The sequence below is a fragment of the Sorex araneus genome, chromosome 2 (assembly GCF_027595985.1).
Source record: "Sorex araneus isolate mSorAra2 chromosome 2, mSorAra2.pri, whole genome shotgun sequence".
Lineage (NCBI taxonomy): Eukaryota > Metazoa > Chordata > Mammalia > Eulipotyphla > Soricidae > Sorex > Sorex araneus.
In genome coordinates, this window is record NC_073303.1 from 223,731,404 (window position 1) to 223,758,896 (window position 27,493).

General features: G+C 52.8%; 2 protein-coding genes across 3 annotated transcripts in view; both read left to right on the top strand.

The window, feature by feature from the left end:
• The window catches only part of ATP5MC2 (ATP synthase membrane subunit c locus 2), a 214,826-nt gene that overhangs the window by 139,829 nt on the left and 47,504 nt on the right, over window positions 1–27,493 (top strand). The window lies entirely within an intron of this gene.
• On the top strand, window positions 5,375–26,609 carry CALCOCO1 (calcium binding and coiled-coil domain 1). 2 transcript variants are annotated; one of them, XM_004601543.2, is made up of 15 exons: window positions 5,375–5,510; window positions 8,196–8,375; window positions 8,604–8,706; window positions 10,130–10,320; window positions 13,153–13,311; window positions 14,407–14,555; window positions 17,253–17,343; window positions 20,573–20,728; window positions 20,930–21,184; window positions 22,223–22,348; window positions 22,770–22,865; window positions 23,210–23,318; window positions 23,553–23,752; window positions 24,250–24,356; window positions 25,476–26,609. In XM_004601543.2, exons 2-15 carry the CDS (start codon window positions 8,220–8,222, stop codon window positions 25,651–25,653), a joined length of 2,076 nt encoding a protein of 691 aa, XP_004601600.1. In that variant the 5' UTR covers window positions 5,375–5,510; window positions 8,196–8,219; the 3' UTR covers window positions 25,654–26,609. The 2 variants fall into 2 exon arrangements, with proteins under 2 accessions (XP_004601600.1, XP_054981725.1); XM_055125750.1 differs by having other exon boundaries at window positions 23,210–23,752.

The following is a 27,493-nucleotide window of genomic DNA, read 5'->3' on the forward strand; positions in this document are numbered from 1 at the left end:
TAAACACATAGCAGGTTCTGCCTTCACTGGCAGTCAGGATTCTTCATATTCTGGTTTAATTGTGTCTTTCAAGCTTCATCTTTCAAACTGAATGCCATTTGCCTTCCAAAACTTCATGCCATTATCCAGGCATTACTATTAGTCATCTTTATTGTGGCAACAACCCCAAATCTCAGAGGCTTACAGCAACAAAGGTTTCTTTCTTTCTTTCTTTCTTTCTTTCTTTCTTTCTTTCTTTCTTTCTTTCTTTCTTTCTTTCTTTCTTTCTTTCTTTCTTTCTTTCTTTTTCTTTCTTTCTTTCTTTCTTTCTTTCTTTCTCTCTTCCTTCCTTCTTTTCTTTCTTTCTTTCTTTCTTTCTTTCTTTCTTCCTTCCTTCCTTCCTTCCTTCCTTCCTTCCTTTCTTCCTTCCTTTCTTTCTTTCTTTCTCTTTCTTTCTTTCTTTCTTTCTTTCTTTCTTTCTTTCTTTCTTTCTTTCTTCTTCCTTCCTTCCTTCCTTCCTTCCTTCCTTCCTTTCTTTCTTTCTTTCTTTCTTTCTTTCTTTCTTTCTTTCTTTCTTTCTTTCTTTCTTTCTTTCTTTCTTTCTTTCTTTCTTTCTTGTTTTCTTGCTTTCTTTCCTGCTTTCTTTCCTGCTTTTTGGGTCACACTTACTGATGCACAGGGGGCTCTGCACTCAGGAATTACTCCTGACGGTGCTCAAGGGACCATATGGGATGCTGGGAATCGAACCCGGGTCGGTTGTGTGCAAGGCAAACGCCCTACCCACTGTGCTATCGCTCCAACCCCAACAAAAGTTTATTTCTGACTTGTGTCCGGCTTGTGTCAGCTCTGCTTCATGGGTCGTCTCATTTACCTCATATGAAATCTGCCCAATCTAGTGGCAAAGAAAAATAAGAAAGTGGAAGCTCACCTGCTCCAACAGCATGAGTCACATCTTCTCATACCCTATTGGCCAAAATATGAAATATGATCAAGCCCCAAGCCCATTAAATGAAACATACACGTCTGCTGGGACTACTGCAAGTCACATGGCAATGGGCAGGAGAGGAGGGAATAAATAATTTTAAACAATAAGTCAGTCTTCTACAATTTCTCCTTTCATGTGGAGCACAAGACAGATATTATTTCTTCCAGCACCCTTTCCTCAGACCCTTCTCAGCACAGTAGTTCAGGCTGTCATTACAAATCATTGGAGTTGAGGGGGGGCAAGCTGAAATTAGGGTTTGCAGGATGGTTCAGAGAGCTAAGAGCACCTGCCTGAGAGCAAATGAGGCCATGACTTTAATCTTGGGGCCTCCTGCATGAACAAAGTGTGGTTTTGGTAGTTTAACTCTTTGGTTGTGACCCCTGGCAAGTACCAGATATACACTTTGTTTAGGAAGGGGGATCCTGGGTGTGGGAACCTAGACCAGCGCTACAACCAGGATGGGTGAGAGCAAAAGAAGAAAATAAGGGATCAGAGAGGTAGTACAGAGGACAAGCGGCTAACCTTGCATGCAGAGGACCCCAGTTCCATCCCAGCACTGCATATAGTCCCCTGAGTCCTGCAGGAGTGATCCCTGGGCACAGAGCCAGGGATCAGTCCTGAGCACTTCCAGGTGCACCTCCCCCCCTAAAATTAAAAGTGAATGAGCATGACCCCTGGTGAGCATTGCAACAAAGGGCGCTCAACCCCTGATCATTGCAAAAAGTATACCAATTAAAGGAAGGGAAAAGGGCAAGTTAAAATTAGTGTTTGTTTTTGTTTTTTTTGTTCACCTGCTTGTTTATTTGCTTGCTTGCTTGCTTTTGGACTGTGCTCAGGGCTTCTAGTTCCATACTCAGGGATTACTCCTGGTGATGCCTGAGGGACTATAAGCAGTGCAAAGGGTGGAACCTGAGTTGGCCCCAGGCAAGGCTAGTACTCTATCTGCTGTACTATCTCTCCAGCCCCCTAACGTGCTATTGTTTTGTTTTTATTTTTGAGCCACACCCAGCAGTGCTCAGGGCTGACTCCTAGTTCTGTGCTCAGGGATCACTCCTGGTGATGCTCATGGGACCATGTGGGGTGCCAGAAAGTGAACCCCGGTTGGCCATTTGCAAGATGGCCATTTGAAACCCTATCCACTGTACTCTCTCTCTCTGGTCCATAACATATTATACTCATCCTAAGGCCCAGTAACATCACATACTCCCACCTCTCAATCATTGCTTCCACCTGGAATAAATTTATCCTTCTTAGACCTTGTCCTGGGCTGGAGCGATAGCATAGCAGGTAGGGCATTTGCCTTGCATGCGGCCGACCTGGGTTCGATTCCTTCATCCCTCTCAGAAAGCCTGCAAGCTATTCAAATCATTCCCTCCTTCAAATATTTTGCTTTAGGGGCCAGAGCCACAGCACAGCGGGTAGGGCGTTTGCCTTGCACACGGCCGACCCGGGTTCGATCCCCGGCATCCCATATGGTCCTCCAAGCACCGCCAGGAGTAACCCCTGAGCATCGATGGGTGTGACCCAAAACGAAAAAAAAAATTTTTGCTTTATATTTATTCTTACATATATTCTTACATATACATATAAATTATTTCAATAAAATATATGGAATATCTAGTTTAGTAACTGGCATATATGTTTTATTTTGCTTGTATTTTCTAGATTTTCTTCAATAACGTATACTTTATTTTTAAACCCACACCTAGTGATGCTCAGGGTTGACTCCTGGTCTACAGTCAGGAATCATTCCTGGTGGGTTCAGGGGACTATTATGGGATGCCAGGGATGGACCCCTGGACTGCCATGTACAAGACAAGTACCCTACCCACTGACTATCTATCTCCCTGGCCCTAGGAAATAAACTGCTATGTAGCTTATATAACTTGTTTGCAATAGTGTTGATTTCACAATTTTGAGGTACACAGTTACTACACTTTTGCCACCATCAAAGTGCTTAAGACATGCACCACTTTCGCATGTCTCCTCTAGTCCTCCTCTCCTCTCTACCTCCCTCCCCCGAACATCCCACTGTTTGGTAATCTGGATTTGGGGGTCAGTGAGATTGAACGGGAATTCAGACATCACATTCATTGCCCAAGCACCACTAAGAATGATCCCTGAGCACAGGTTTGGGAGTAATCCCAGAGCACTCCCAGGTGTGCCCAATCCCACCTGAGAAAAAGGCCAAGAATTTGCCTTTATTCAATACTGCCCCGTTTTTTTTTTTACTGCCCCGTTTTTTGCTTATCTAGACACCACAGATAAGTGAAATCATTAATACTAGATCTTCTTTCTCCCTCTGACTTACATAATATGGTACCCTCCAGTTCCAAGTTGGAGTAAAGTACAGGATTTCATCTTTTCTTGTAGCTACATAATATTCCATTAGGTATATATGACACAACTTCTTTATCCATTAATCTGACATTGGACATTTTATTTTTTCCATATTCTGGGTATTCTATCTACCACTATAATGAACATAGATGTGCTTATATCTTTTTGAATTAATGCTTTTATGTTTTGCAGGTAGATGTCAAGAAGCAGAAGTATTGGGTCATATGGAAGCTTTGTTCCTACTTTGTTAAGAAGTTTCCATGCCATTATCCATAGAGATTGAACCAACTGACATTCCCACCAACAGTGAAAGAAAGGTTTCTTTTTCACCATATCCTTGCCAACACTGGTAGTTTCCAATCTTTTTGATACATGTCATCCTCATTGGTGTGAGATATTGTCATTTTGATTTGCATTTCTCTGATAACAAATGATGTCTCTTCAGAGAATCAATACATGTTTGTTGAATTTGTTTCACATCCCCTTGAGCCTTGGGTATTAATGTTCAATGAACGTCTGGGATAATGGCAATTAGAATCACATACTAGGAGTTTCCAGGCTGAGAATATGATATATTGGCTCACACTTAAATCCTGATTCTTCCATTTAGTTGGATGACCCCGGGTCACTCACTTAATAATCCGTCCCTCAATTGTCCTATGTAAAATAAGGGTAATTATAGGGCCTATTACGTGAGGTTGTTGTATCAAACAGAAACATTCTTGGCATAGTTTAAACACATGGCATTGTAACCACCCAATACACAAAAACTGTTCTAATTTCCAGCTCCAACTTTTCAGAAAGCTTTTATTCTGGGTGAAAGACAAAAACCCAAACCATCTGAGACTCAGGTCCTTGAACAGGACTGACTCAACCCATCCCGGGACCTTGAGCCTCTCCTCATGCAGCAGTTTGCACCTTACCTCATAAATTCTGACTAATAACACAGACATGTCACCTTAATGTTTGCGAAGCCCAGTGACTTATTGTTAAGTACTTGGGGAACTTCAGATGAAAGGCACCCAAGGGCAGGCAACAGACACCCTATTCAGTCATAAAAACAAAATACTACCCCAAAAACTTGGAAAAGACAGAGGCTCCATAACTTAGTCCAGCAAAGTATTAAATCGGGCGCTTAGGAAGAACAAATCAACCCTTAGACTGTAATCCCGTAATATAGAGACGGGGAGATTGTTTTGAATGCTTCAAACTACCGGGAAGGTCAGGGAGGAGGAAGAGGTAAGATGCCCGTGTCTTTAACATAACACGTGGGAGGACTGTGAATCTTTTCACGTCTGCTAAATGAAAAACAGGAGCAATGGCATGCATTGTTATCCTGGTGGATTTAAGCCGGTTAAAAGGCTTGGGCCAGCTGGCTCCTCTAAAGTGAGTTGTTGGCTAGTTTGTGAGCTGTGACCAGACCTTGAGTAATGCCAAACTCCCCTTGCGACTTCCCACTGCACCACCCTCCCACCGCCGCCCCAAGCCACGTTTCCTCTTCCTCGACCCAGAGACCACCCTAGGGGAGCCCAGTCCGGGTGCGCCGAGGAGGGGCCGATCCCTGCCTGGCCCTGGGAACGTCCGTTAGGAAAAGACGCACGGGCTGCGCAGGGACGGAGGGCACATCTGTTACCACAGCTTTTACCATCTCCTAACTTGGATCCTGACATCCATTTCTTAACCGTTCTGGGCCTATGAAGTCCCTCCACCAGTCAAGTGTGAATAACCACACGACCTACTTCACAGGGAGTGAAAAGAAAAATTAGGAGACCCAGCCCCACCGGACCAGTCAGCTCCAAAAAAGAACTACTCGGGAGGCGTTAGCCTCGTAACTCCTCCCCGCCCACCCCCAACACGCACGTTACAAACTCGCAGTCACCACTAACACAGCCCGCCCCCTCCTACGGAATCATGGGCCTTGTAGTCCTTTGGTAGCCACACCCTCGCTGGCTGTTATGGAAGCGTGAACTACATTTCCCAGAATGCAGTGGGGAGGCCGCCGGCACGGCCGCCCTTTGCCCCGCCTTCCCCGCGCAGCGCCTCCTGGGATATGTAGTCCCGGATCTGGGCGTGCTCGGCGACAGACGCGCCCGGGGAACCACAAGCCCAGAAGCCCGCGCGCGCGCCCGTCTCCCTCCCCTCCCGGAGTCGGAGTGCTGTTTTTGTTGTTGGTGAAAGGTGAGGGAACAGCTGATCCGTCCGTGGGGTAAGAAACTTGGCCTAATTCGGGAGCGATCTCGCGAGGGGGTCACCCCACTTTTCGGTCCGTGAAAGGGGAACGTCAGGGGACTGTCGGAGGCAGGCTCAGCAGCGTTCGGGCTCGGACGGGATCCGTCCTGGAGAAGTCACCCCCACTGTTTGAGGAGTTCTTGGTCCGAGGGGGGTGGCGGCGGGGGTGGGACGCCGCCGACCCGGGGCCGCCCCGTCGCCGCTCCCCCCACCTCCTCAGACCTTCTCGGGAAAACTTAATGCGCTTAGAGGATTGGGGTGGGGGGAGGCGGAAATCTTTGTTCTTTCGCTCTCAGCAAGACTTGAACCCCACAGACCTGCCACCCGCCGGCCCGAAAGGCCTTTTCTGCGCAGAACCCGTGGGGGCGCGGGGGAATCTGTCCGGACCGTCAAGGAACTCTAGAGCCCTGCAGGATCGGGGGGCTGGGACACCCCCCACACACACACACACACAGACACACACCACAGACACACGCGAACGATCGGACCTGGGGACACGCGTCCACCGCAGGTGCCAGGGCTGGCTCTCGGGCCTAGGGCTGGCTTCCAGCTGTTAAGGACCTGATGCGTGCGGTGTTTGCGGTGCTCCGGGCTCAGCTGTCCGGGGACAGTGATTCCCCCTCGCCGAAAACCAGACTCGTATGTGCCGCGGGAACGGGCCGGTTTCACCGCGGGAGGTTTGAGAACTGAGCACCCGAGGCGAGCTGGTGGGTGCCCTGCCTTCAGGCCGTTTGGGAGGGAGCCGTGGCTCCCTTTTGCCGCGCTGACCCACCTTTCCTTGCCTGCTGCTGCACTTCTGCCAACTTTCCGAGTTCCTGCCGCCCTGCCTGCCCGCCGCAACCCCCCTCCCCCCCAGCTGATGGGCCACCCCGTGGGCTGCGTGGAGGCGGCGGGAGAGCAGACAGGCCGAGGGCCACCTCTCAGCCCTGGGCCCAGGCGTCCTCGGGGTTGTTATTGTTCTCTCTCCTCGCTCCACCCCCATAGTTTCCAGTGAACTCACCCCCCCAGCTCGGACCTTCGCTTCCATCCCATAGGGTGCTTCCAGCAACCTAGCCCAGCCCGTGGAAGGATGGATGCTGCGCTTAGAATGGAGGCTAAGAGGAGAGAGGGGGGAAGATGGAGAGGGGGGAGAGTGCCTGGAGCAGGGGTAACAGAGTCAACCCAGTGAGGTTTCTAGTTGTCCATGCCGGAGTGGAAGAGAAGAATGCGAGTGTCCCGTCTCAACACGCGTGCGCTGTCCTCTCTGGATAGTATTGATAGGGTTCCTGCTCAGGAGCCCCTAAGGTCCTACCTCCCCGGCTCTCCCCTGCCCAGGGGTGTGGCTTTCCTGGCTCCAGGCCCCTGGCATTCCTTCCCCCCACACCACCACGTTCCTGCTCGGCGTTCCCTCCGCCCTTGAAGCCACCGCCTCCAGAATTCTTGACTCTTCTTGACTCTCCGGAAGAGTTGAAGACAGAACCTGCCTTTCCTCGTGTCTTCCCTTTCCCTTCTCGACTTGTATGAGAGCAGAAACTTTATTGCTGTCGTTTTTATTATGCTTAATAGTATTCATGGCAGAGATACAGAGAGAAAGGAGCACTTGGGGGCCTGCAGCCCTGAGTGTTGGCCCCCTCCCCCCCAAAGAGTTCTCTTTCATCTCGGAAGTCTCAATCATTCTTGTCAAAGATGAGTTTTTCGGTGTCCTATGGCATTCCCCGGGGACAGCTGGGTCCCTAAGCTTGGGAGTGGGCAAGGCGACCCGCTCAGGATGAGGGGCCCCCACCTCAGTTGGATTGTCAGTTAAAGAGCCGAGGTGGTGGGAGTGGGGTGGGGATAAAGTGCAGACTGTGAAACACTTGAGGATGGTTGTGAGTGGGAAAGGGGACCGGAGCGACGGTACGGCCAACCCAGTTTTGATCCCTTGCATCCCATATGGCCCCCGAGGTGATTCATGAGTACAGAGCCAAGAATAATCCCTGAGCATCAACAGGTGTGCTCCAGAGAGATTGTACAGAGACTGAGGCATTCGCACTTGCCTTGCGCATAGCTGACCCTGGTAAACTTCCCAGCACCACCATGGTTCCCTCAAGCCCTGGCAGGAGTAGCCCCAGACTAGCAGTGTAGCTTAGCGGTGTGCTCCAACACCACCTCTCCCACACCCTTTTTTTTTTCTTTTTTATTTGCTTTTTGGGTCACACCCGGCGATGCTCAGGGGTTACTCCTGGCTTTGCACTCAGGAATCACTCTTGGCGGTGCTCAGGAGACTATATGGGATGCTGGGAATCGAACCCGGGTCGGCCGTGTGCAAGGCAAATGCCCTACCCGCTGTGCTGTCGCTCCAGCCCCCCTCCCACACCCTCTTGACTGAGGAGGGAAGACCCTGGGATGCTAAGATTTGGGCTGTGGGGTAACGAGAAGGGAGCATAAATTAGAGATCTCAACTCTAGGAAGAGTCAGTGACTCAGAAAAGCCCAAGTGTGAGACAGGATGGAGCCTGACTCAGAAGGCGAGACCTGTGTCGTCCAGACGAGCAGTGACACTTTAATGGTTCTGTAGCCCTCCAGGGCCGGGGCTCAGCTATGCCCGGTGACCCAGCCGTGGGGAGGATAAGCAGAGAAAGAGGCGGGGCTGGGGGGAGAGCTGGTGTGGCTAGATGTCCAGCCGTCAACCCTCTGCTTCACAGGAGGACAGACACCCCGAGGCCAAGATGGAAGAATCCTCCCTCAGCCGGGCCCCGTCCCGGAGCGGAGTCACCTTTCTGAATGTCGCCCGGACCTACATCCCCAATACCAAGGTGGAATGTCACTACACCCTTCCCCCAGGCACCGTGCCCAGCACTAGCGACTGGATTGGCATCTTCAAGGTATCTCTAGGACCTTTTGTGGCCCAGGTTAATGGGCATGAATTGATTGGAGTAAGAGGAATAGCTGCCGGGGTCTTGGCACTTCCACCTTACGTTGATAGAGGCCGGGGACCACTATGACAGTGCACAGAGCGCAGCTTCGTTCCCCACCTTAAGCTCCCTCTCTTCTGACACATTACTGGCTCTTCTCTGTCGCCCATCCCCCTCTCCCACTTTGGGCTTTTACAGGTGGAGGCCGCTTGTGTACGAGATTACCACACGTTTGTGTGGTCTTCAGTGCCTGAGAGTACAGCCGAGGGTTCCCCCGTCCACGCCAGTGTCCAGTTCCAAGGTACAAATGAAGAAGGAAAACTGGGAGGCACCAAAAGAGGGGGAGTTGGGAGGAGAGAGACTGAGCTTGAGGCTATGAAGGAAAAAGAAAAATAAGTGTGGGGGCTGGAGCGATAGCACAGCGGGGAGGGCATTTGCCCTGCATGCGGCCGACCCAGGTTCGATCCCCAGCATCCCATATGGTCCCCTGAGCACTGCCAGGGGTGATTCCTGAGTGCAGAGCAGGAGTAACCCCTGAGCATCGCCGGGTGTGATCCAAAAAGCAAAAAAAGAAAAGAAAAGAAAAATAAGTGTGAAAGTGTGAATACATTAAAATGGAAGACATGGTCCGCCGAGCCCAGTAGACAGAGAACCAGGGGACTGTCACAGAATCGGGAGGTTTGGAGGTGCAACGGTCTGTGAGAACAGTCAGCCTCATCTACCCAAAGCAGGCAGAGCTCCTGGTACTGCGGAGAGGACAGGAAGGAGAGGTTGAGAAGCAGTGGTCACTAGAGTCTGTAAAGTCCAGATGCAGATTTCCACTCGCTGTTTACTACCTCTTTGAACTTGAGCCCATTACTTGACCTCTCTGTGCCTATTATCTTAATAGTAAAGGGAATTCCTGGCTTGCAGATACAGGATGAGGGTTGAAATCAGTACAGGTGAGGTAGCTCACTAGTGGAATGTGTGGCTGGGATGCAGGCCCTGGGTTCAGTCTCTAGCACTGTAAAAAAAAAAAAAAAACCCGAGATTGGGGCTGGAGCGATAGCACAGCGGGTAGGGCATTTGCCTTGCACGCGGCCGACCCGGGTTTGATTCCCAGCATCCCATATGGTCCCCTGAGCACCGCCAGGGGTGATTCCTGAGTGCAGAGCCAGGAGTGATCCAAAAAGAAAAAAAAACAAAACCAACCCAAGATGATAAAAGTCAATGAAATAATACAAGTCAAGTTGTTAACTGGGCATTTTGGGCACTGGTAAAGCTTAATTAGCATTATCATCATTTAGTTTTATTATTGTTACTATTATTACATTGGTTTGAGAAAGAAAATAAGGCAAAGAGGAAGGAGAACAGTACCCCCGGGAGCAGAAATAGCCTGTGGGAGGTGGAGAGGAGAAAATATAGTTCATGGAACAAGAAACTGGATGGGAAGGGCTGAAGAGAGTACAGCGGGTAGGATGCTTGTCTTGCATGTGGCTGACCTGGGTTTTGTCCCCGGCATTCCAAATGGTCCTCCAAGCACCGCCAGGAGTACTTCCGGAACACAGAGCCAGGAATAACCCTTGAGCATTGCCAGGTGTGACCAAAACACTAGAAGAGGGGAGGGGAAGAATAGAAATGGGACTGGCAACACAAGAAATATAACACACCCAGAGGAAGGGACTCCCACTGATGTCTGTGGGCCTGGAATCCTTGGGGTCCTGGGTCCACTCTCCTTCCCGCAGCCAGCTACCTGCCCAAGCCGGGGGCCCAGCTCTACCAGTTCCGGTATGTGAACCGCCAGGGCCGAGTGTGCGGGCAGAGCCCCGCTTTCCAGTTCCGGGAGCCACGGCCCATGGACGAGCTCGTGACCCTGGAAGAGACGGATGGGGGCTCTGACATCTTGCTGGTGGTGCCCAAGGCGACTGTGCTACAGGTGAGAGCAGAACAGCAGAGCCACAGCAGCACAAGTGGGGGGACAACATTGCAAGGGCCTCGCCCCTGCGCCCTCCCCTTGTCGTTTCACTTGAAGCTCTGGCGCTTTTAAGGTCTCAATCTAAACCAACCCAAGTAAGCCGGCCACCTCCCAGTGCGCTGAACTCCAGGCTCCCCGAGAAATCTCTGAGACTGTTTTCTCCCTGTGCTACGTCCTGATGGGCCCTGGAGAAAGAGCCAATGAGGCCACTTCAGGGAAGGAACATTCAGGGAAGGAGCATTCACAGAAGGAGAAAATAGGACCCACTTCCAGGGCCTGATGAGTGACAGCAGATAGTGAGGCCCAGGGCCCGGCTGCCCACGCCTGAAGGCATAAGCCCCATGGCACTGAGCTCTTGAAATGGGACTAGTCTGAGTTGGCATGTACTCCGTGGCTGAAACACACTAGACTGTGTTGTCTTAGTATGAAAATGAATGTAGGGCCGGAGAGTAGGTAGGGCACCTGCCTTGTATGTGGCAAACCTGTTTTGATCACTGGCACCACGTATGATCCCTCAGGCAGTGTCAAGAATGATCCCTGAGGGGGCTGGAGCGATAGCACAGCAGGGTAGGGCGTTTGCCTTGCACGTAGCCGACCTGGGTTTGATTCCCAGCATCCCATTTGATCCCCTGAGCACCACCAGGGGTAATTCCTGAGCGCAGAGCCAGGAGTAACCCCTGTGCATCATTGGGTGTGACCCAAAAAGCAAAAAAAAAAAAAAAAAAGATCGCTGAGCACAGAGCCAGGAGTAAGCCATGAGCACAGCCAGATGTAGCCCAAAACTAGGGGAAAAATGTAAAAGACCCAAATACTTTGGTTTTGGGCCATACTCAGGGGTCCTCAAGGTCCATACCTGGCTACTCGGGGCCTACTCGTGGTTCTGTGCTTAAAGTCACCCTGGTGGTGACCATCACTGGGGACCATGTGATGCTGGGGATCAACCCCAGACCTCCCTCATGCAAAGCATGTCCAATGGTACCTAGGTTAGATAAAATACTACTAAAATGAATTTCATGGGCCAGGAAGGTAGCGCGGGGGGTAACTGCTTGCTTTGCATGCAGCAGCTGACCCTGATTCAGTCCCCAGGCACCACATACCTTGAGCACAGAACCAGGAAAAGGCCCCACGCACTGCCAGGTATGGCCCCAAAACCAAATTTGTTACTATTTTGTAACAAATAGATTGATTTTGCCAGTTTCTTACTACTTTAAATATTCTGCTTGAAAATTAAGAGTGGCTTGTGTTACTTTTGTGTTGGACTGAAGACCAAATGGGGAAGAATTAGGAGGAAGCTTTCCTGAAAGAAAGGTGAGGGGATGGGGGGAGAAGGTGTGTCAAGTAGAGAGGACGTGCATTGCATTCCATCCCCGCCCCAGCCCCCCAAAGAAGAGAGGCCTGAGGAAGGTTCGGGAGGTAAGAATGCGTAGCTTGATTTAACCAATATTCCTCAACTTTCTTCTGACAGTGGCCCCCTTCCAGCCTGGCTTCCTTTTTATGGCACCTCTGTCCTGCAGATTGGTGCATAATCTTATGCCCTTTTACCCCCCATATATGATTGTCCCTTGGGACCCCTCAGAATATTCTGGGGGCCAACAGGGCACCATGTAGTCCCCAGTTGAGAAAGGTTTTGACAAACCTTTTCCCTCTAGAACCTTCCAAGCACAGAGCTGGGGAGGTGGATCAAAGGGATGGTGTACTTGTCTGGCACATATCGGCTCTAAGTTTGATCGTTAGCACTTTATGGTACTCCAAGCACCACCGAGTAGGACTAGAGCTTTGCCTGGGAGGCCTCCCAAAGGATCCACAAATGAATGGGAAGATATTTATCTCTTACTTAAATTTGTGTGTGAGTTTCTACCCCATGTTCTATTTTTATATTATTCTCACTATAAACACCGCATAACAATGCAAGTAAGGAAGTACTTTGCAGATGAGGACACAGAGACTCAGGGAACATAAGGAACTTACTCACAGTTACTTATATCTAGTTTGTCACAGGAGTGACCCCTGAGCACTGACCACCGTGACCAGATCACAAAGCCAAGAGTAAGACCTGAGCACTGCAGGGTGTCATTCTCCACCTCCCCTGAAAAAGTTGTTCTCAACATTGTTTAGCATCTCTTTGGCTCCCGAGCAGAGAGGGTAAACTTCGGAGCGTCATTCCTCTGTCTGTGTGACTTGAGAAAGACTTCTGTCAGACAGAGGCTTCCTGGAATGGCTGGGTAAAGTAGGGGCCTGCCTTGGTAAGAGATGGGCCAAAGAGATAGTGTAAGGGTGGGGCCAGAGATAGTACAATGGGTAGGGCGCTGGCCTTGCACATGGCTGAACCTGGTTCAATCCAATATGGCAGCCCTCCAGCCTGCCCGGAGTGATTCCTGAGCACAGCCAGAAGTACACGCTACCAGGTGTGACTCCAAAATGAGAGAGACAGAGAGACAGAGATCAGGTGCTTACCTTGAGTCCTGTCAGCCTCAGTTTGAATCTCTGGCACCATGTACAGTTCCCCGAGCACCATCAGGGGTCATTACTGAGCACCGTGCCAGGAATAGCTTTGAACACCCCTTGGCGAGGCCCAGAGACCCAAAATAAAGCACTCACTGAAATCAATGACAGGTAAGAGATGGGCCAGAACAGTGACGGGGGCCCTGTGTCGGCTGTAGCGCGCCAGGCCTTCTCTCTATACAGCCCACTGATGTCACTTCCCAGTTCCCAAGTGCCTCTGCAGAGGGCTGGGCGGAGGCCCTGAAAACGGACACGTGACAGGCGTGACCCCTTTCTCGTACCGCCCTGCAGAGCCAGCTGGACGAAAGCCAACAGGAGAGGAATGACCTGATGCAGTTGAAGCTGCAGCTGGAGGGGCAGGTGACGGACCTGCGCGGCCGCGTGCAGGAGCTGGAGAAGACGCTGCTGGCGGCCAGGCGGGAGCACGCAGAGCTCACGGAGCAGTACAAGGTCGGGAGGTGGCGCCCACCCTGCCTGGGTGCAGGATCCGAACTCAGTGTAACGAGGATAAAGGGGAAATGGTAGTGGATGTTAAGATGTTCTGTAAATTTTTTTAAAAAATGGTTTTAGGCAAGGATGTGACTTAGTGGCAGTAGAACTCCTTCCTGTCTTACCTTATATGATGTCCTGGGTTCGGTCCCTGATACTTTATACACACATAAAGAAATAGGTTTAGGAGCCAGAGCTATGGTACAGTGGGTTGGCACATGGCTGACCCAGGTTCGAGTCCCAGCATCCCGTATGGTATCCCAAGAACCATGCGGAATAATTCCTGAGCTCAGAGACAGGAATGATGCCTGAGCATCACCGGTGTGTCTCCAAAATAAAAAAATCTTAAAATTAAATAGGTTTAGGCTCAGAGGCATGGTGTGGGGTAAGGCACTCACCAGGCATGCGGCTGACCTCAGTTTGGTCCCCAGCAGCACATATGGTTGCCCAAGCACCACCAAGAGTAATTGCTGAGCACAGAGCCAGGAGTCCCGAGCTCAGTCAGGTGTGGGCATAAAATGAAGGTTTGATGGGTACCAAATGAAATTAAACTTGATATGACAGGGGACCCATCCCAAATAAATATTAGTACCTTGAACACTGGCCTGGAGTGATAGCACAGTGGGTAGGGCGTTTGCCTTGCACGAAGCCAAGGCGGGTTCAATTCCTCCGTCCCTCTCGGAGAGCCCGGCAAGCTACCGAGAGTATCCCACCCGCACGGCAGAGCCTGGCAAGCTCCTGGTGGCGTATTAGATATGCCAAAAACAGTAGCAACAAATCTCACAATGGAGACGTTACTGGTGCCCACTCGACCAAGTTGATGAACAACGGGACAACAGTGCTACAGAGCTACCTTGAACATAGAAGTATCCCGGTAGAGTGGAGGTGACCAAATTCACCAGTTAAAGGCAGATTCTCTTACAGTTTGTTTTTGAAGAAAAGTGACATGGTGCGGGGGGTGGGGAACAGTCGTGCTCTGATTCGCTTCTCTTCTGCCTTTGCTCTGCTTCTTGAGAGATGGCTAACGGCTCCCTTCTGGGGTGACCTTAATTCCAGGGCCTCTCCCGATCCCATGGGGAGCTGACAGAAGAGAGGGATGTCCTGAGTCGGCAGCAGGGAGATCACGTGGCGCGTATCCTGGAGCTGGAAGATGACATCCAGACCATCAGTGAGAAAGTGCTGACAAAGGAGGTGGAGCTGGACAGGTGCGGAGACCACCTCTGCCCCCCATTATTTGCTATTTCTGGTGACCTCTGAATTCCAGCCTCCAGTTGCAGGAGGCAAGTCTACTGCTGAGCTCATACAGCTTCTCTTTCCCCTCTCAGCCTCACCCAGGATGCCCCAGTTACTGAGGCTACCTTTTTTTCTGCCTTGCTGTCTTGGTCTTTCCTAACACTAGTCCATATCCCTCACTTCCAGAAATAACCAGAATTTCCATCTAATACAATCGTTGGGAAAGACGAGTAAGGAGAGGCTGCTAAAGTCTCAGGGCTGAGTGTAATGGAGACGTTACTGGTGCCCGCTTGAGTAAATCGACAAACAACAGGATGACAGTAATACACAGCTGAAACTAAGCCAATAGGAGCTAGAGAAGAAGAGAATGAATAGAACATTTTTTTTTTTCTTTTTGGGTCACACCTGGCAATGCACAGGGGTTACTCCTGGCTCTGCACTCAGGAATTACCCTTGGCAGTGCTCAGGGGACCATATGGGATGCTGGGATTAGAACCCAGGTCGGCCGCGTGCAAGGCAAACGCCCTACCCGTTGTGCTATCGCTCCAGCCCCAGAGAATGAATAGAACATTTAACCCAAGAGGAGAGAGGGCACATTGCAGTTTTTACTGCAGGAAGGATTGAGATTTGATTCTTTAACTATTTGGAAATAGTTAGAACTGGTGATCCCAGAATGTTATGTGATAGCTTCCTTGGAAGAAAGATATCAATCATCAACTCTTAGCATTGGGAGGGGTGAAAGGTGATTTAAAGAGTAAAACGGGCCTAGAGATACAGCTCAGAGTATGTGCTTTGCATATATTAAACCTCCAGTCAACCTCTCCCCACAACTCCCGCCCCACAGAAGAGAAGTATTTAAGAGAAGGTCAGTGCCTCGGTGCACCTCTCCAGTATTGGACAGCTGTCATTACTCTATTTCTTTCATTGAGCCAAACTCTGCTCTCATAGAACCTTAACTCATGACTCCCGGTTGGTCCTCTCTGGTACCACACAGAATACTGTACTCTTCTTTGGACAACTGCTGCTCCTATCAGATGGGACCTGATTGACCACCTCTCATTCCTGCCCTTCAGCTTTTCACCAGAATAAACACTCATTCTTTCCTTTATCAAATAATATGATTTGGAGCCGTAACGATAGTATGGCGGGTAGCGTATTTGCCTTGCACATGGCTGACTCGGGTTTGATCCCCGGCATCCCATATGGTCCCCCGAGGAATTCCAGGAGTGAGCAGAGCTAGGAGTAACCCTTGAGCACCACTGGGTGTGGTCCCCAAAATAAAAAAACATGATTTAAGTTTTATTCAGTACTGATAGATTAGACTTTTTTTTTGCAAATGCCTTTAAAGGAAAGAGATATTCTATCTAAGGGCCAGAGTAATAAGTTGATTCTGGAGACTTTTTAGTCCAGACTATGTTAGTCTTGCCTTAGGGAGGTACTAAATATCGATGTTCTAAGTCATGGGGTAGAAAAGCAAAATCAGGGCCAGAAAGACAGTCCAGGGAGATAAGGCACTTACCTTGTGTGCAGCCAACCTACTGTGATCACAGACACCATATGTGGTCCCCCAAACCACCCCCAGGAGTGGTTCCTGAGCACGGAGCCAAGAGTAGCCCTTGAGTACTGCTGTTGTGGCCCACCCCACCCAAAAGAAAAGATCGGACTGAGTTGCTGGAAAAGATTAGCACCTCCATAGGCCAGGGGAAAAAATACGGTCCCTGTGCCAAATTCAACATGCCAACCCATTTGGTACGAATGGCTTTGACAATTTTAGTGATTGTAAGACAAGTGAAAAGAATACTCTTGGATGATGTGGGAAAATAACATGGAATTCCGATTTTAGTATTCACAAATTTATGAAGATTGTAGGAAAGATGCATACTTGTTCGGTTACATGTCTGTGTCTGCTGCCACACTCCCGTGGCAGAGTTGACTCGTTGCCATGGACACTGGCTTTGGGAGCCTAGAGTGTGTACTGCGGGGTCTCTCGCAGAATGACTCAGCCAACCTCTGATCCAGACCGAAGGTTTAAGTCAGTCTGAAAGAGATTGGATTCTGATCTCTGATGGAGCAACAAGGACTGGATGGCCTTCCCAGAGCATTTCCTGCAAGTGGCATGTGACTCTAAAAGAGAGGAATTTATTTCCATATTGTGCCCTAGAACTAGGACTCTCGGTTTCTTGAGACTTAGGATCAACTGTGTTTGGGGACTTGAGTATCTCTGAGAGAAGTGGAGATGTGTGCACCTAGAGGAACTCAGGACAGAAGTCTGAGGCCTGGGGCCTGAGAGCTAGGACAGCGAGGAGGGCAGTTGCCTTGCGCATGGCTGACTCAGGTCTGATCCGTGACATGCCATATGGTCGCCCAATAAGCCTTGAGGAATAAGCCTTGAGCATTACCACATGTGGCCCCAATACAAAGAAAAAAAAAATTTTTTTTTTTGGCTTTATGTGTCACACCCGGCGATGCTCAGGGCTGACTCCTGGCTCTGAACTCAGGAATCATTCCTGGCGCTGCTCGGGGGACCCTCTGGGATGCTGGGAATCGAACCCGGGTCGGCCGTGTGCAAGGCAAACGCCCTACCCACTGTACTATCACTCCAGCCTCCCAAAACAACAAATTTTAAAAGTCTGAGTCTTTCATCCTTTTTTCTGTCTCCCCACATACAGGGTTAGAGACACAGTGAAGGTGCTGACGCGCGAGCAGGAGAAACTCCTCGGGCAACTGAAGGAAGTGCAGGCAGACAAGGATCAGAGCGAGGTAAGAGGCTCGGAACTGGCTGCTTTCTCAGTTGTCCTTGCAGTGTTTACTCAGTGTCTCCTGAGTAGTGGCTCCAAAGATGATGCAAGTGTAAAGAAGGAGTGTGCGCGCTGCAGGGGACCAGAGCCATGTATCAGTCACTGGAATTTAGGTGTCACCTGGGAAGTAAAATTGAGTTATGATGTTTTTCACAGAGTTGGTGGCACATCTTCTTAAAGACCTTCTTTGTTGGTCTTTCTTTCTTTCTTTCTTTCTTTCTTTCTTTCTTTCTTTCTTTCTTTCTTTCTTTCTTTCCTTCCTTCCTTCCTTCCTTCCTTCCTTCCTTCCTTCCTTCCTTCCTTCCTTCCTTCCTTCCTTCCTTCCTTTCTTTCTTTCTTTCTTTCTTTCTTTCTTTCTTTCTTTCTTTCTTTCTTTCTTTCTTTCTTTCTTTCTTTCTTTTGCTTTTTGGGTCACAACCAGTGGTGCTCAAGGGTTATTCCTGGTTCTGTGCTCAGGAATTACTCCTGACAGTGCTTGGGGGACCATATGGGATGCCGGGGATTGAACCTGGGTTGGCTGTGTGCAGGGAAAACGCCCTACCTGCTGTACTAACGCTCCAGCCCCTAAAGATGTTTTAAAAGGGCTAAATGGGCCAGAGTGGTAGGACAGCAGGTAGGACATTTGCCCTTCAACGGCCCCAAACACCACCAGGAATGACTCCTGAGTGCAAAGCCAAGAATAAACCCTGAGTACCACCAGGTGTGACCCAAAAAGGAAAAAAAAATAGATAAAAGGACTAAACAGGGGCATAAACTAACTTAGTATTTTCATATGTTTCAAGCAGCAAAACCCTTACTTTACCACCTCCCAGTGAAGTTTTACATCTTGTGTGGAACCTCACAATAAATTATAAAGAGTATCTCATTGCTATGCTATCATTTACTTTTATAAATTCAAGTGTATAACATGACCTACAAGGTAATGAAAGCAACCGATCACTTTGATGGATACCATACTTTGAAACTAGAGCTTATGGATGACTCAGCAGCTAAATTATATCTGTATTTTGTCTTGGTTATACAATAGTCAGAACTTGAGTGACACACAAGGAAGTGCAAATGATCACAATTTTTAAACTGTCCACCTGCTGTCTCGGTTTGTGCTTGGAAAGACACAGGAACCACAATAGATACTTTCTCCTGCCGTTTGCACTGCAGTGACTCAACCTGGAAGCAGACCCATGGACTGGTCATCTGTAATATTCTTTGATGTCACACTTAATAATTCAGAAGATGTTCAAAGAATTATCTGCAAAACCTCTAAATTGCTTCCTCAGATCTCCAGGCCTCCGAGGCCGATTGTTTGGAAATCATTGGCTCAGCACTGATAGATGCCAATAAGCAGACATGAAAGGAAGCTGTTCTGGTGACAGAGAACGGGCCAAGGCTAGAGTCCAGAGCTCTGGGGCACTTGATTGTGTGGCGGGGGCAGGAGGAGTTTGAGATGAGGCCCAGGCCTTGAGTCTTCAGTTTAGTTTTTATTCTCCAAGCAGTAGGAAGCATTGGGGATTTTCTTTTTTTTTTTTTCTTTTTGGGTCACACCCGGCGATGCACAGGGGTGACTCCTGGCTCTGCACTCAGGAATTATCCCTGGCGGTGCTCAGGGGACCCTATGGGATGCTGGGAATCGAATCCAGGTTGGCCGCATGCAAGGCAAACGCCCTACCCGCTGTGCTATTGCTCCAGCTCCGCATTGGTGATTTTCTAATGGGTGTCATATACTTGAAGAACTATACTTAAGAAGAGTCAGTGTGGAGCTAGAGCCATCGTCCAGCACGGAGGGCGTTTGCCTTGCATGCGGCCGACCCAGGTTCAACCCCGGCATCTCATACCGTTCCCCCGACCATGCCCCACAAGGAGTGATTCCAGAGTGCAGAGCCTGAAGTAACCCCTGACCACTGCCAGATGTGATCCCAAAAGCAAAAAAAAACAAAAGTTAATCTGACTGCCTTGTGGAAAATTAGTTACAAGTTATTCAGTAGTACAATCAAGAAATGGCCATATGTAGGGGACTGGAGAGAGCCCAGGGCTTAAGGCACTCGCCTTGCAATGAGTCAGCCCTGGTTCCATTCTAGCACTCCATATGGTCCCCCAAGCCACTACCAGGTCACTGCTGAGCACAGAGATAGGAGTAGCTCCGGATCACTGCTGGGTCTGACCCAACCCAACCTCTGAAAGAATAGAAATGGCCAGATGTGGGGGCTGGAGTGATAGCACAGCGGGTAGGGCGTTTGCCTTGCACGCGGCCGACCTGGGTTCAAATCCCAGCATCCCATATGGTCCCCTGAGCACCGCCAGGAGTAATTCCTGAGTGCAGAGCCAGGAGTAACCCCTGTGCATCGCCAGGTGTGACCCAAAAACCAAAAAAAAAAAAAAAAAGAAATGGCCAGATGTGGTGTATGAGATGCAGTGACTGTATACCAAAAGCATGAATGTTAGCACTAATGTCACTGTTACTGTCATCCCGTTGCTCATCGATTTGTTCGAGCGGGCACCAGTAATGTCTCTCGTTGAGAGACTTATTGTTACTGTTTTTGGCACTAATGTAATAAGTAATTAGGTATAACAATAAACAATAGTCTATATAGTAAAAAATCACCACCACCACCCCCAAAAGAAAGGTGGGGCGGGCCGGAGTGATAGCACAGCGGGTAGGGCGTTTGCCTTGCACGTGGCTGACCCGGGTTCGATCCCCAGCATCCCATATGGTCCCCCAAGCACTGCCAGGAGCAATTCCTGAGTGCAGAGCCAGGAGTAACCCCTGAGCATCGCTGGGTATGACCCAAAAAGAAAAAAAAAAAGAAAGAAAGAAAGGTGGGGGAAAGCTGGGGAGAGATGTTTTGTGTGACAGGAGCTGGGTCCAGGTCCAGTTCCTGGGGCCTTGAACACCAGGGTGATGACCCTTGAGCACCACTGGGTGTGACCCGGCAATGAAAAGAGAAGGAAGAGTGGGGAGACAGAAGTGGGACTTGGGCTACCCGGGCTGTAAGTCCCCAGGCTCGGAGGCTGAATCCCTCGATTGGGAAGCTGCAGACAGAGCACTCTGGCTTGAGTCTGAGGGTCCACAGAGGGGGGAAGGGCTGGATGCTTGAGGGGGTGTCAAATCGGAGTGGCGTCCTGGTCCTTCTCGCCAGACGGCCCTCCTCTCTGGCCACCCCAGGCACGTGTGCCCCTTGTCTGCCCTCCCGCAGGCCGAGCTGCAGGCGGCACAGCGGGAGAACTCTCGCTTGAGTTTGGAGCTGCAGGAGGCCAAGGGCCGCCAGGAGGAACTGGGCGCCCAGGCGCAGCGGCTGAAGGACAAGGTGGCCCAGATGAAGGACACCCTGGGCCAGGCCCAGCAGCGGGTGGTGAGTGAAGGCCCTCCAGGCAAGCAGGGAGCCGAGAAGCGTTTCACGGGCCACCACGGAAAGCCAGGGTGGCCGGGAGGAAGGGGGATGACCCAGCCAGAGACCGAAAACACCAGCGTCCGGCTGGGGAGAAGCCCACACGCTTCCCGGCTCGCCGGGGAGCCCCTCCACGCTGATCCCCCCCTGCTCCTCTCTCCCCAGGCCGAGCTGGAGCCGCTGAAGGAGCAGCTCCGAGGCGCCCAGGAGCTGGCAGCGTCGAGCCAGCAGAAAGCCGCGCTGCTGGGGGAGGAGCTGGCCAGCGCAGCAGGGGCCAGGGACCGCACCATGGCCGAGCTGCACCGCAGCCGCCTGGAGGTGGCCGGCGTCAACGGCCGGCTGGCCGAGCTCAGTCTGCACCTGAAGGAGGAGAAGAGCCAGTGGAGCAAGGAGCGGGCAGGGCTGCTGCAGAGCGTGGAGGTAGGGACCCTCGGTGTGAGGCCACGGCCCCGGGGCAGAGAGCTGGGGTGACCGCCGTGGAGGACGGCACCTCTGGGGAGAGAAGGGTCGTCGTGGCGGTGCCTGGCCCCGCCCGGTGTGACCTGCCTCTAGCCCCTGTGCCGGCCTGCCTAGCGCCTGCCGTGATTGCCATCTCCACTCAGAAACACGCCCGCCCTGGGCACAGGCCCTTCCCTAATGCCAGGCCTCATCAGTGAGCGCCTGCTGGCACTCCGTCCCCTGTCCAGGGGGCCAGGGAAGGGGCAGGTGAGAAGGGGCTCGGGGCTGGGCAGGCCGTTCAGACGACGGCAGCACAGGTTTTGTGTGTGGGTTCCCATGTGTGTTCTCTAGCACCACCGGGAATGACCCCTATCCCATCGCCACCTTGCCTACCACTGAGTGTGGCCCCAAAACAAAGAACGAGGGTTTGCTCGTCTTCACTGAATATACCTGGGGTTTAGCCGAGGGAGAGAGTTTGCCTTGCGTGGCCAAGACCCAGGCTTTAAGCCCTGCAGCTTTTGTTTTTGTTTTTGTTTTGTTTTTTTTTTTTGCTTTTTGGGTCACACCCAGCATTGCACAGAGGTTACTCCTGGCTCTGCACTCAGAAATTACTCCTGGCGGTGCTCAGGGGACCATATGGGATGCTGGGAATCGAACCCGGGTCGGCCACGTGCAAGGCAAACACTCTACCCGCTGTGCTATCGCACCAGCCCCAAGCCCAGCAGTTTTTTATTTAAGACTTTTTTTTTTTTCTGGGTCACACCTAGCGATGCACAGGGGTTACTGCTGGCTCAAGCACTCAGGAATTACTCCCATCGGTGCTCTGGGGACCCTATGGGATGTCTGGGAATTGGACCTGGGTCGGCCACATGCAAGGCAGATGCCCTACCCGCTGTTCTATCGCTCCAGCCCCTAAATGCAAGCAAGAGATGCAGCAGGGACAGGATATTTTGCCAGGGCCTCCCCCTCCCGCTTTTCCTGCACTTTACCTTCTTGTTGTCCTGGGTGGACTTTCCCCAGGCAGAGAAGGACAAGATCCTGAAGCTGAGCGCAGAGATACTCCGACTGGAAAAGGCCGTTCAGGAGGAGAGGACACAGAATCAAGTGTACAAGACGGAACTAGCCCGGGAAAAGGACTCGAGCCTGGTGAGGTCCCCAGCCTCCCAGGAGCCGGGGGGCCCAGGCCTGCGGCGACAGGGCTCGCCTCCTCTCTGTGGGGGGCGGGGGGAGGCAGCCTGGGATGGGGGGAGCCTGTCTCGGGCATGCCTCCAGCCCCCCTGGGTGTCAGATCCAGGACATTTCTCTCTGCTCTTGAGCGCACATTCTGGGCCCAGTTAGGTCTGACTTAGAATCTCGGGGTGCTCCTGCCGTGGCCCCGCCTCTGCTCCAAGGCCCGGAGGCAGGGCCCAGGGCCATTCTCAGGAGACCGGGGTTGTGTGGCCAGGGTGGGACTGCAGGAAGAAAAGCGAGGGGAGCAGAGGCCCGGGTCGTGGAGTACGGGCTCCCCCCCCCAGCCTGTTGCAACAGAGGCGCCCCTCATCACCGTTCCTCCCGACCTGGCCCACAGGTGCAGCTGTCTGAGAGCAAACGGGAGTTGACGGAGTTGCGCTCCGCCCTGCGGGTGCTCCAGAAGGAGAAGGAGCAGCTGCAGGAGGAGAAACAGGTACGAACCCTGACTCGGGGGGCCCAGGCACCCACCCCGAGGGCGTAAGGAAGGGCTAGAAGCTGTCTCCTCTGTCTCCCGAGATGCTGGTGTCTCCAGGGGGCCTGGAGGCGGCAAGGTGGGGGGCTCCTCTTTGCAGCTGACTCAGCAGGGCCTTGGGGTCCGGGGAGGGGGGAAGGGAGGGAATGTTATTGGAGTTAGGGGGGTCCTGGGGCAGGGGGTCCACCCTAAGCCGCCTACTTCACGGCAAAGGCACCCCCCCGCCCCCACCCCCCGAGTTGCTGGGGCTTGATTTGGGAGGAGACGGAGAGAAGGCTCATCCCAACGCTGTCCTCTGCCCCCAGGAACTGCTCGAGTACATGAGGAAGCTGGAGGCCCGCCTGGACAAGGTGGCAGATGAGAAGTGGAATGAGGATGCGGCTACTGAGGACGAGGAGGCTTCTGCGGGGCTGAGTCTGTACCTCCCAGCCCCCCCCACCCCACCCCCTCCTGCTCATCTTGTGGCCTGGCTTCCGCCTGCCCCTGGGGGTGGCGCCTTAGGGACAAGGGGCCTCTGCTTCTCTGCTTTCTCCTTCCCACACTCGGGCTCCCCCATTCAGCGTCACTGCTCTGACCCGGCCTGGATGGCTGACAGGTCTCTCTCTCCTCTCTCTCTCTCACCCCCCTCGCCCACGCCCCTGCTCACAGGCTGCCCCGCAGCGCTGACGGACTCGGAGGATGAGTCCCCGGAAGACATGAGGCTGCCCCGCTACGGCCTGTGTGAGCGCGGGGACGCCGGCTCTTCCCCCGCGGGCCTGCGAGAGGCTTCCCCCCTCGTGGTCATCAGCCAGCCCGCTCCCATCGCCCCCCACCTCTCCGGGCCCGCCGAGGACAGCAGCTCCGACTCGGTGAGGGGAGCCCCGAGAGTGCAGGACGAGGTGGGGGGCCCAGCCCCAAGGGCGCGATCTCTCCACACTACCCTGAGACCCTCTTCCACCCCCAGCCTCGGCACGCCCAGTCCCTAATCCCCACGCTTATGCTCCTCTTTTGAGTTGGGGGCCACTCCCGGCAGTGCTCAGGGCTCAGTCCTGGCTCTCTGCGCAGGGGGATCAGTCCTGGCAGGGCTTGGGGACCGTGTGGGGGCCCTGGGATTGAACCCGGGTCAGTCACAGACAAAGCTGGCACCTTCCCTGCTGTTGCTGTTTCTCTAGCCCCACTTCCTGTCCTCTTAACTCAGTCTCTCCTCCTCCCCCCGCCCCCCATGGCTGCCCCTCTGCCGCAACCCCCTCCCCTTCTGTCCCTCTCTCCACTGTGGCCTAGATGTCCCGCCCCGCCCCGGTCCAGTGTGCTGCTCCCCACTCTTGCGACACCACCCAACACTCAGCCCCATCGCTTTGTTCCCCAGGAGGCCGAGGACGAGAAGTCGGTCCTGATGGCCGCGGTGCAGAGTGGGGGCGAGGAGGCCAACCTGCTGCTCCCAGAGCTGGGCAGCGCCTTCTACGACATGGCCAGGTGAGTGCCAGGGCGGGAGCAGCGCGCGCAGGAGCGGCTGTCCCCAGAGCAGGGGTCTGTGCCTTGGCCTGGGCCAAGGTAAGAAGAGGGAGAGGTGGGTAACCCCCCCACCCCGCCCCACATGTGACCCATCACCCCCCACTGGGTTCCTCCAGGGAATCCTCCCCTCTCCCCGCTGCACACGAGCACCCAGAGGCCCTGCCTGTAACTGGCTTCTGTGTTGTTCTAGCACCATCTTCCGTGGAGCCCAAATTGCCCTGCACCCCCTCTCACCTGCCCCTCCCCCCTCCCCAGCCACCAGGTAGGTACCCCAGCTCCCCGTTGGGTGAGGAAGGGAGGTAGCCAAGGCCCGGGGACAGGGACAGGGATGCCAACCATCCAGCGTCTCTAGTAGTGTTCCCCCAAATATACACTACCCCTGTGGGGGCACTGGTATGATCTGGGGGTCCATAATAGCCTCAGGTGCAGCTTTCTATTTATTCACTTGAATAAGGTAGATTTCCGGACAGGGGGTAGGGCCTGAGGAATGTTTTTGGGAAGGGGGTGGTTGGTCGAATCTGTTTGGGAACCTCTGACGTGATCTCCCTTCTTCACTGTCCTTGTTCTCTGGGGACCCTCAGGGCAGTGACATTTGTGGGGGGGGGGGTGGAAGGGGTTAAATATCAGACTGGCCCCTCTGCCTTCCTGTGTTTCCCCCAGGCCCAGAGAGGAAGGCGAGGGCGAGAGAGCGAGAGCGGTTCATCTTCTCGCCCCCAGCTTTGCCTGGATGCGACGTGACACGGGCTCCGGGAGGGGAGGGCGACACTGTCATCCTTCTGGGCTGCAGCAGGAAGATGAAGGACGGTGTCAGACTCATTTTCAGCCTCATTAGGCAGCAGACGGAGATGGAGGGAGGCGAGCAGGGAGGGTGGGGGCTGGGCTGTGCGCTGCAGCCAGAGGCCAGCAGGGGCGGAGGAAGAGAAGAAAGAGTAGGGCCCCCACCCCCTGCAGGGCCCGGGAGGAAGGGGCTGCCGCAGAGGCCTCTGGGAGCCCCCGGCACCAACTTTCTTTCTCTGCAGCCTGCCAGGCGGATGGCAGGAGAGAGGCTGACCCGCTCCTTCGCATCCCCTCTCTTGGTAGTGGCTTTGCAGCGGGTCCCTTGGCAGAGAGCAGCACTGGCGGGCCGGCCACCCCGCCGTGGAAGGAGTGCCCAATCTGCAAGGAGCGGTTCCCAGCTGACAGTGACAAGGATGCGCTGGAGGACCACATGGATGGACACTTCTTCTTCAGCACCCAGGACCCCTTCACCTTTGAGTGACCTCGCCCCTCCCGCGTCCACTCTTACGCATATACACACACACGTATGCACGCACACACACACACACGAGCACACACACACGCACACACACACACACACACACACACACACACACACACACACCCTCATGCACAGACATCCATGTAGATCTCATGCCCACCTCCATCACCCCGGCTCCATGATGCTCCGTTCCCTCAAAAACTCCCACGGGCTGGGTCCTTCCTCAGCCCCCAACTTCACCCTGTGCCACCTGGCCCTTTGGTCCAGGCAGGGGCCCTCTCGCAAGCAGTGGCTGAATTTTCTTCCCGAAAGCGGTTTGGACAGATCCAGGGTGGAGGCGGCCTCCCAGGAGCCTGAGCCTCTCTGAGCCCTGGTTGCCTGGTTACCCGTCAGCCACTGCTTACCTGCGCCACACACACTCGTATACTCACACACACACTCCCCTCCGGTGCCCCAATGCCAATTCCTGGGGCCCCCCGCCCTCTTACTTGGGGTCTGTGTTTGTTTACCTGCCTTTTTCTGGGGTCTGCGTTGAGGCAGCAGCATGGATGTCACCCTTTTCAGGTCTCTTCCGGTTCTGAGCTTCACTGGTTCCTTCCTGCCCTCCCACTGCCTTCCGCCCCCGCCCCCGCCTTTTCAAGACCTTAGAGATTAAGTTTGGAAGTTCCTTTTGTATTTTTTGAGGTTCCATGCACTCTCTCCCTGCCATCCTCTCCCCCCCCCCGCCCCCAGGGTCCTCACATGGAAAGAAATAATGCATTTGTGCCTTCTGTGAGGGATGGGGGACAGTGGTCCCAGGTGTCCCCATTTCCCAGCCCTGCCTCCCTCGCCCGGATCCTCCCCACAGCAATAAGAGCCTCCTTCAGCCCCCCGCCCCCCGCCCTGCACCTGTAGTTTGGAGAAATATATTTATATAATATGTATAATGATTCTAATAAAATGTGTTCTTATCATGATGTGTGACTAGCGCAGAGACCAGGATGGTGCAGACATGTGACTCTTAGACCCAGGAGAGGGCAGTATTACCCTCACCCCGCCCCCTTCATGCACCCGGGGGTGCCAGCCTTGGTGGGATGACGGGGGGAGGGAGAGATTCCATCTGGGGCAGGGGTCTGGCTTGGGGAGTACTAGTTTGTGAGGGCAGGGGCCCCAGACTCCATCTGCCCTGCTCAGGCCTTAGTTCCAAGGTGGGATCCAGGGCCCAGGGTCACGGTGCATGTCTCGGAAGGCAGGTTGAGTTGCACACAGCCTGCAAGTTTGATCCCAGGCATCACTTATGCGCCCCCCTCCTCAAGCCTCATCAGGAGTGACCACCCCAGCACTGCTGGGTGTACACCCTTCCCCTAAAAATGAAGGGTGAGGGACCAGGAATGAGGCACAGAATAGAGCACTTGCCTTAAGCATGTCCGTGCCCCACAAGAAACTTGGTTTTGTTTGGGGGTCATATCCTGCTGTGCTCGGGCCTTATTCCAGGCGGTGCTTGGTGGACAGTCTCAGGGATCAGGTCAGGTCTGCTGAGTGCAAAGCAAAGTGATGAACCCGGACACTATCTCTAGCATTTGACAAAGAATTAAGTAAATTAGCAGATAATCGTCCTACCCCTTCCTCTCTCTTTGTACACACACACACACACACACACACACACACACACACACACACACACACACACACTGAGAACAACTGTGTGTTGTTATCACTAAGATCTCAGTCACCTTCTCAAACCAGCTTCCCAGGCTAGGCACAGCATCCTAAAGCGTTTCTGGAGGGCCTGGGAGCGCACTGGGGCTCTCTGGTCCTCACAGCCCCGGCCCACCCCTGCTGCAGTTCTAGCCCCTCCACA

Coding starts and splice junctions, on each gene's coding strand:
- CALCOCO1 (XM_055125750.1), top strand. CDS start 8,220: ATGGAAGAATCCTCCCTCAGCCGGGCCCCGTCCCGGAGCGGAGTCACC. Junction 23,753..24,249: donor AGGACAGCAGCTCCGACTCG/GTGAGGGGAGCC, acceptor TTTGTTCCCCAG/GAGGCCGAGGACGAGAAGTC. Junction 24,357..25,475: donor GCCTTCTACGACATGGCCAG/GTGAGTGCCAGG, acceptor CTCTCTTGGTAG/TGGCTTTGCAGCGGGTCCCT.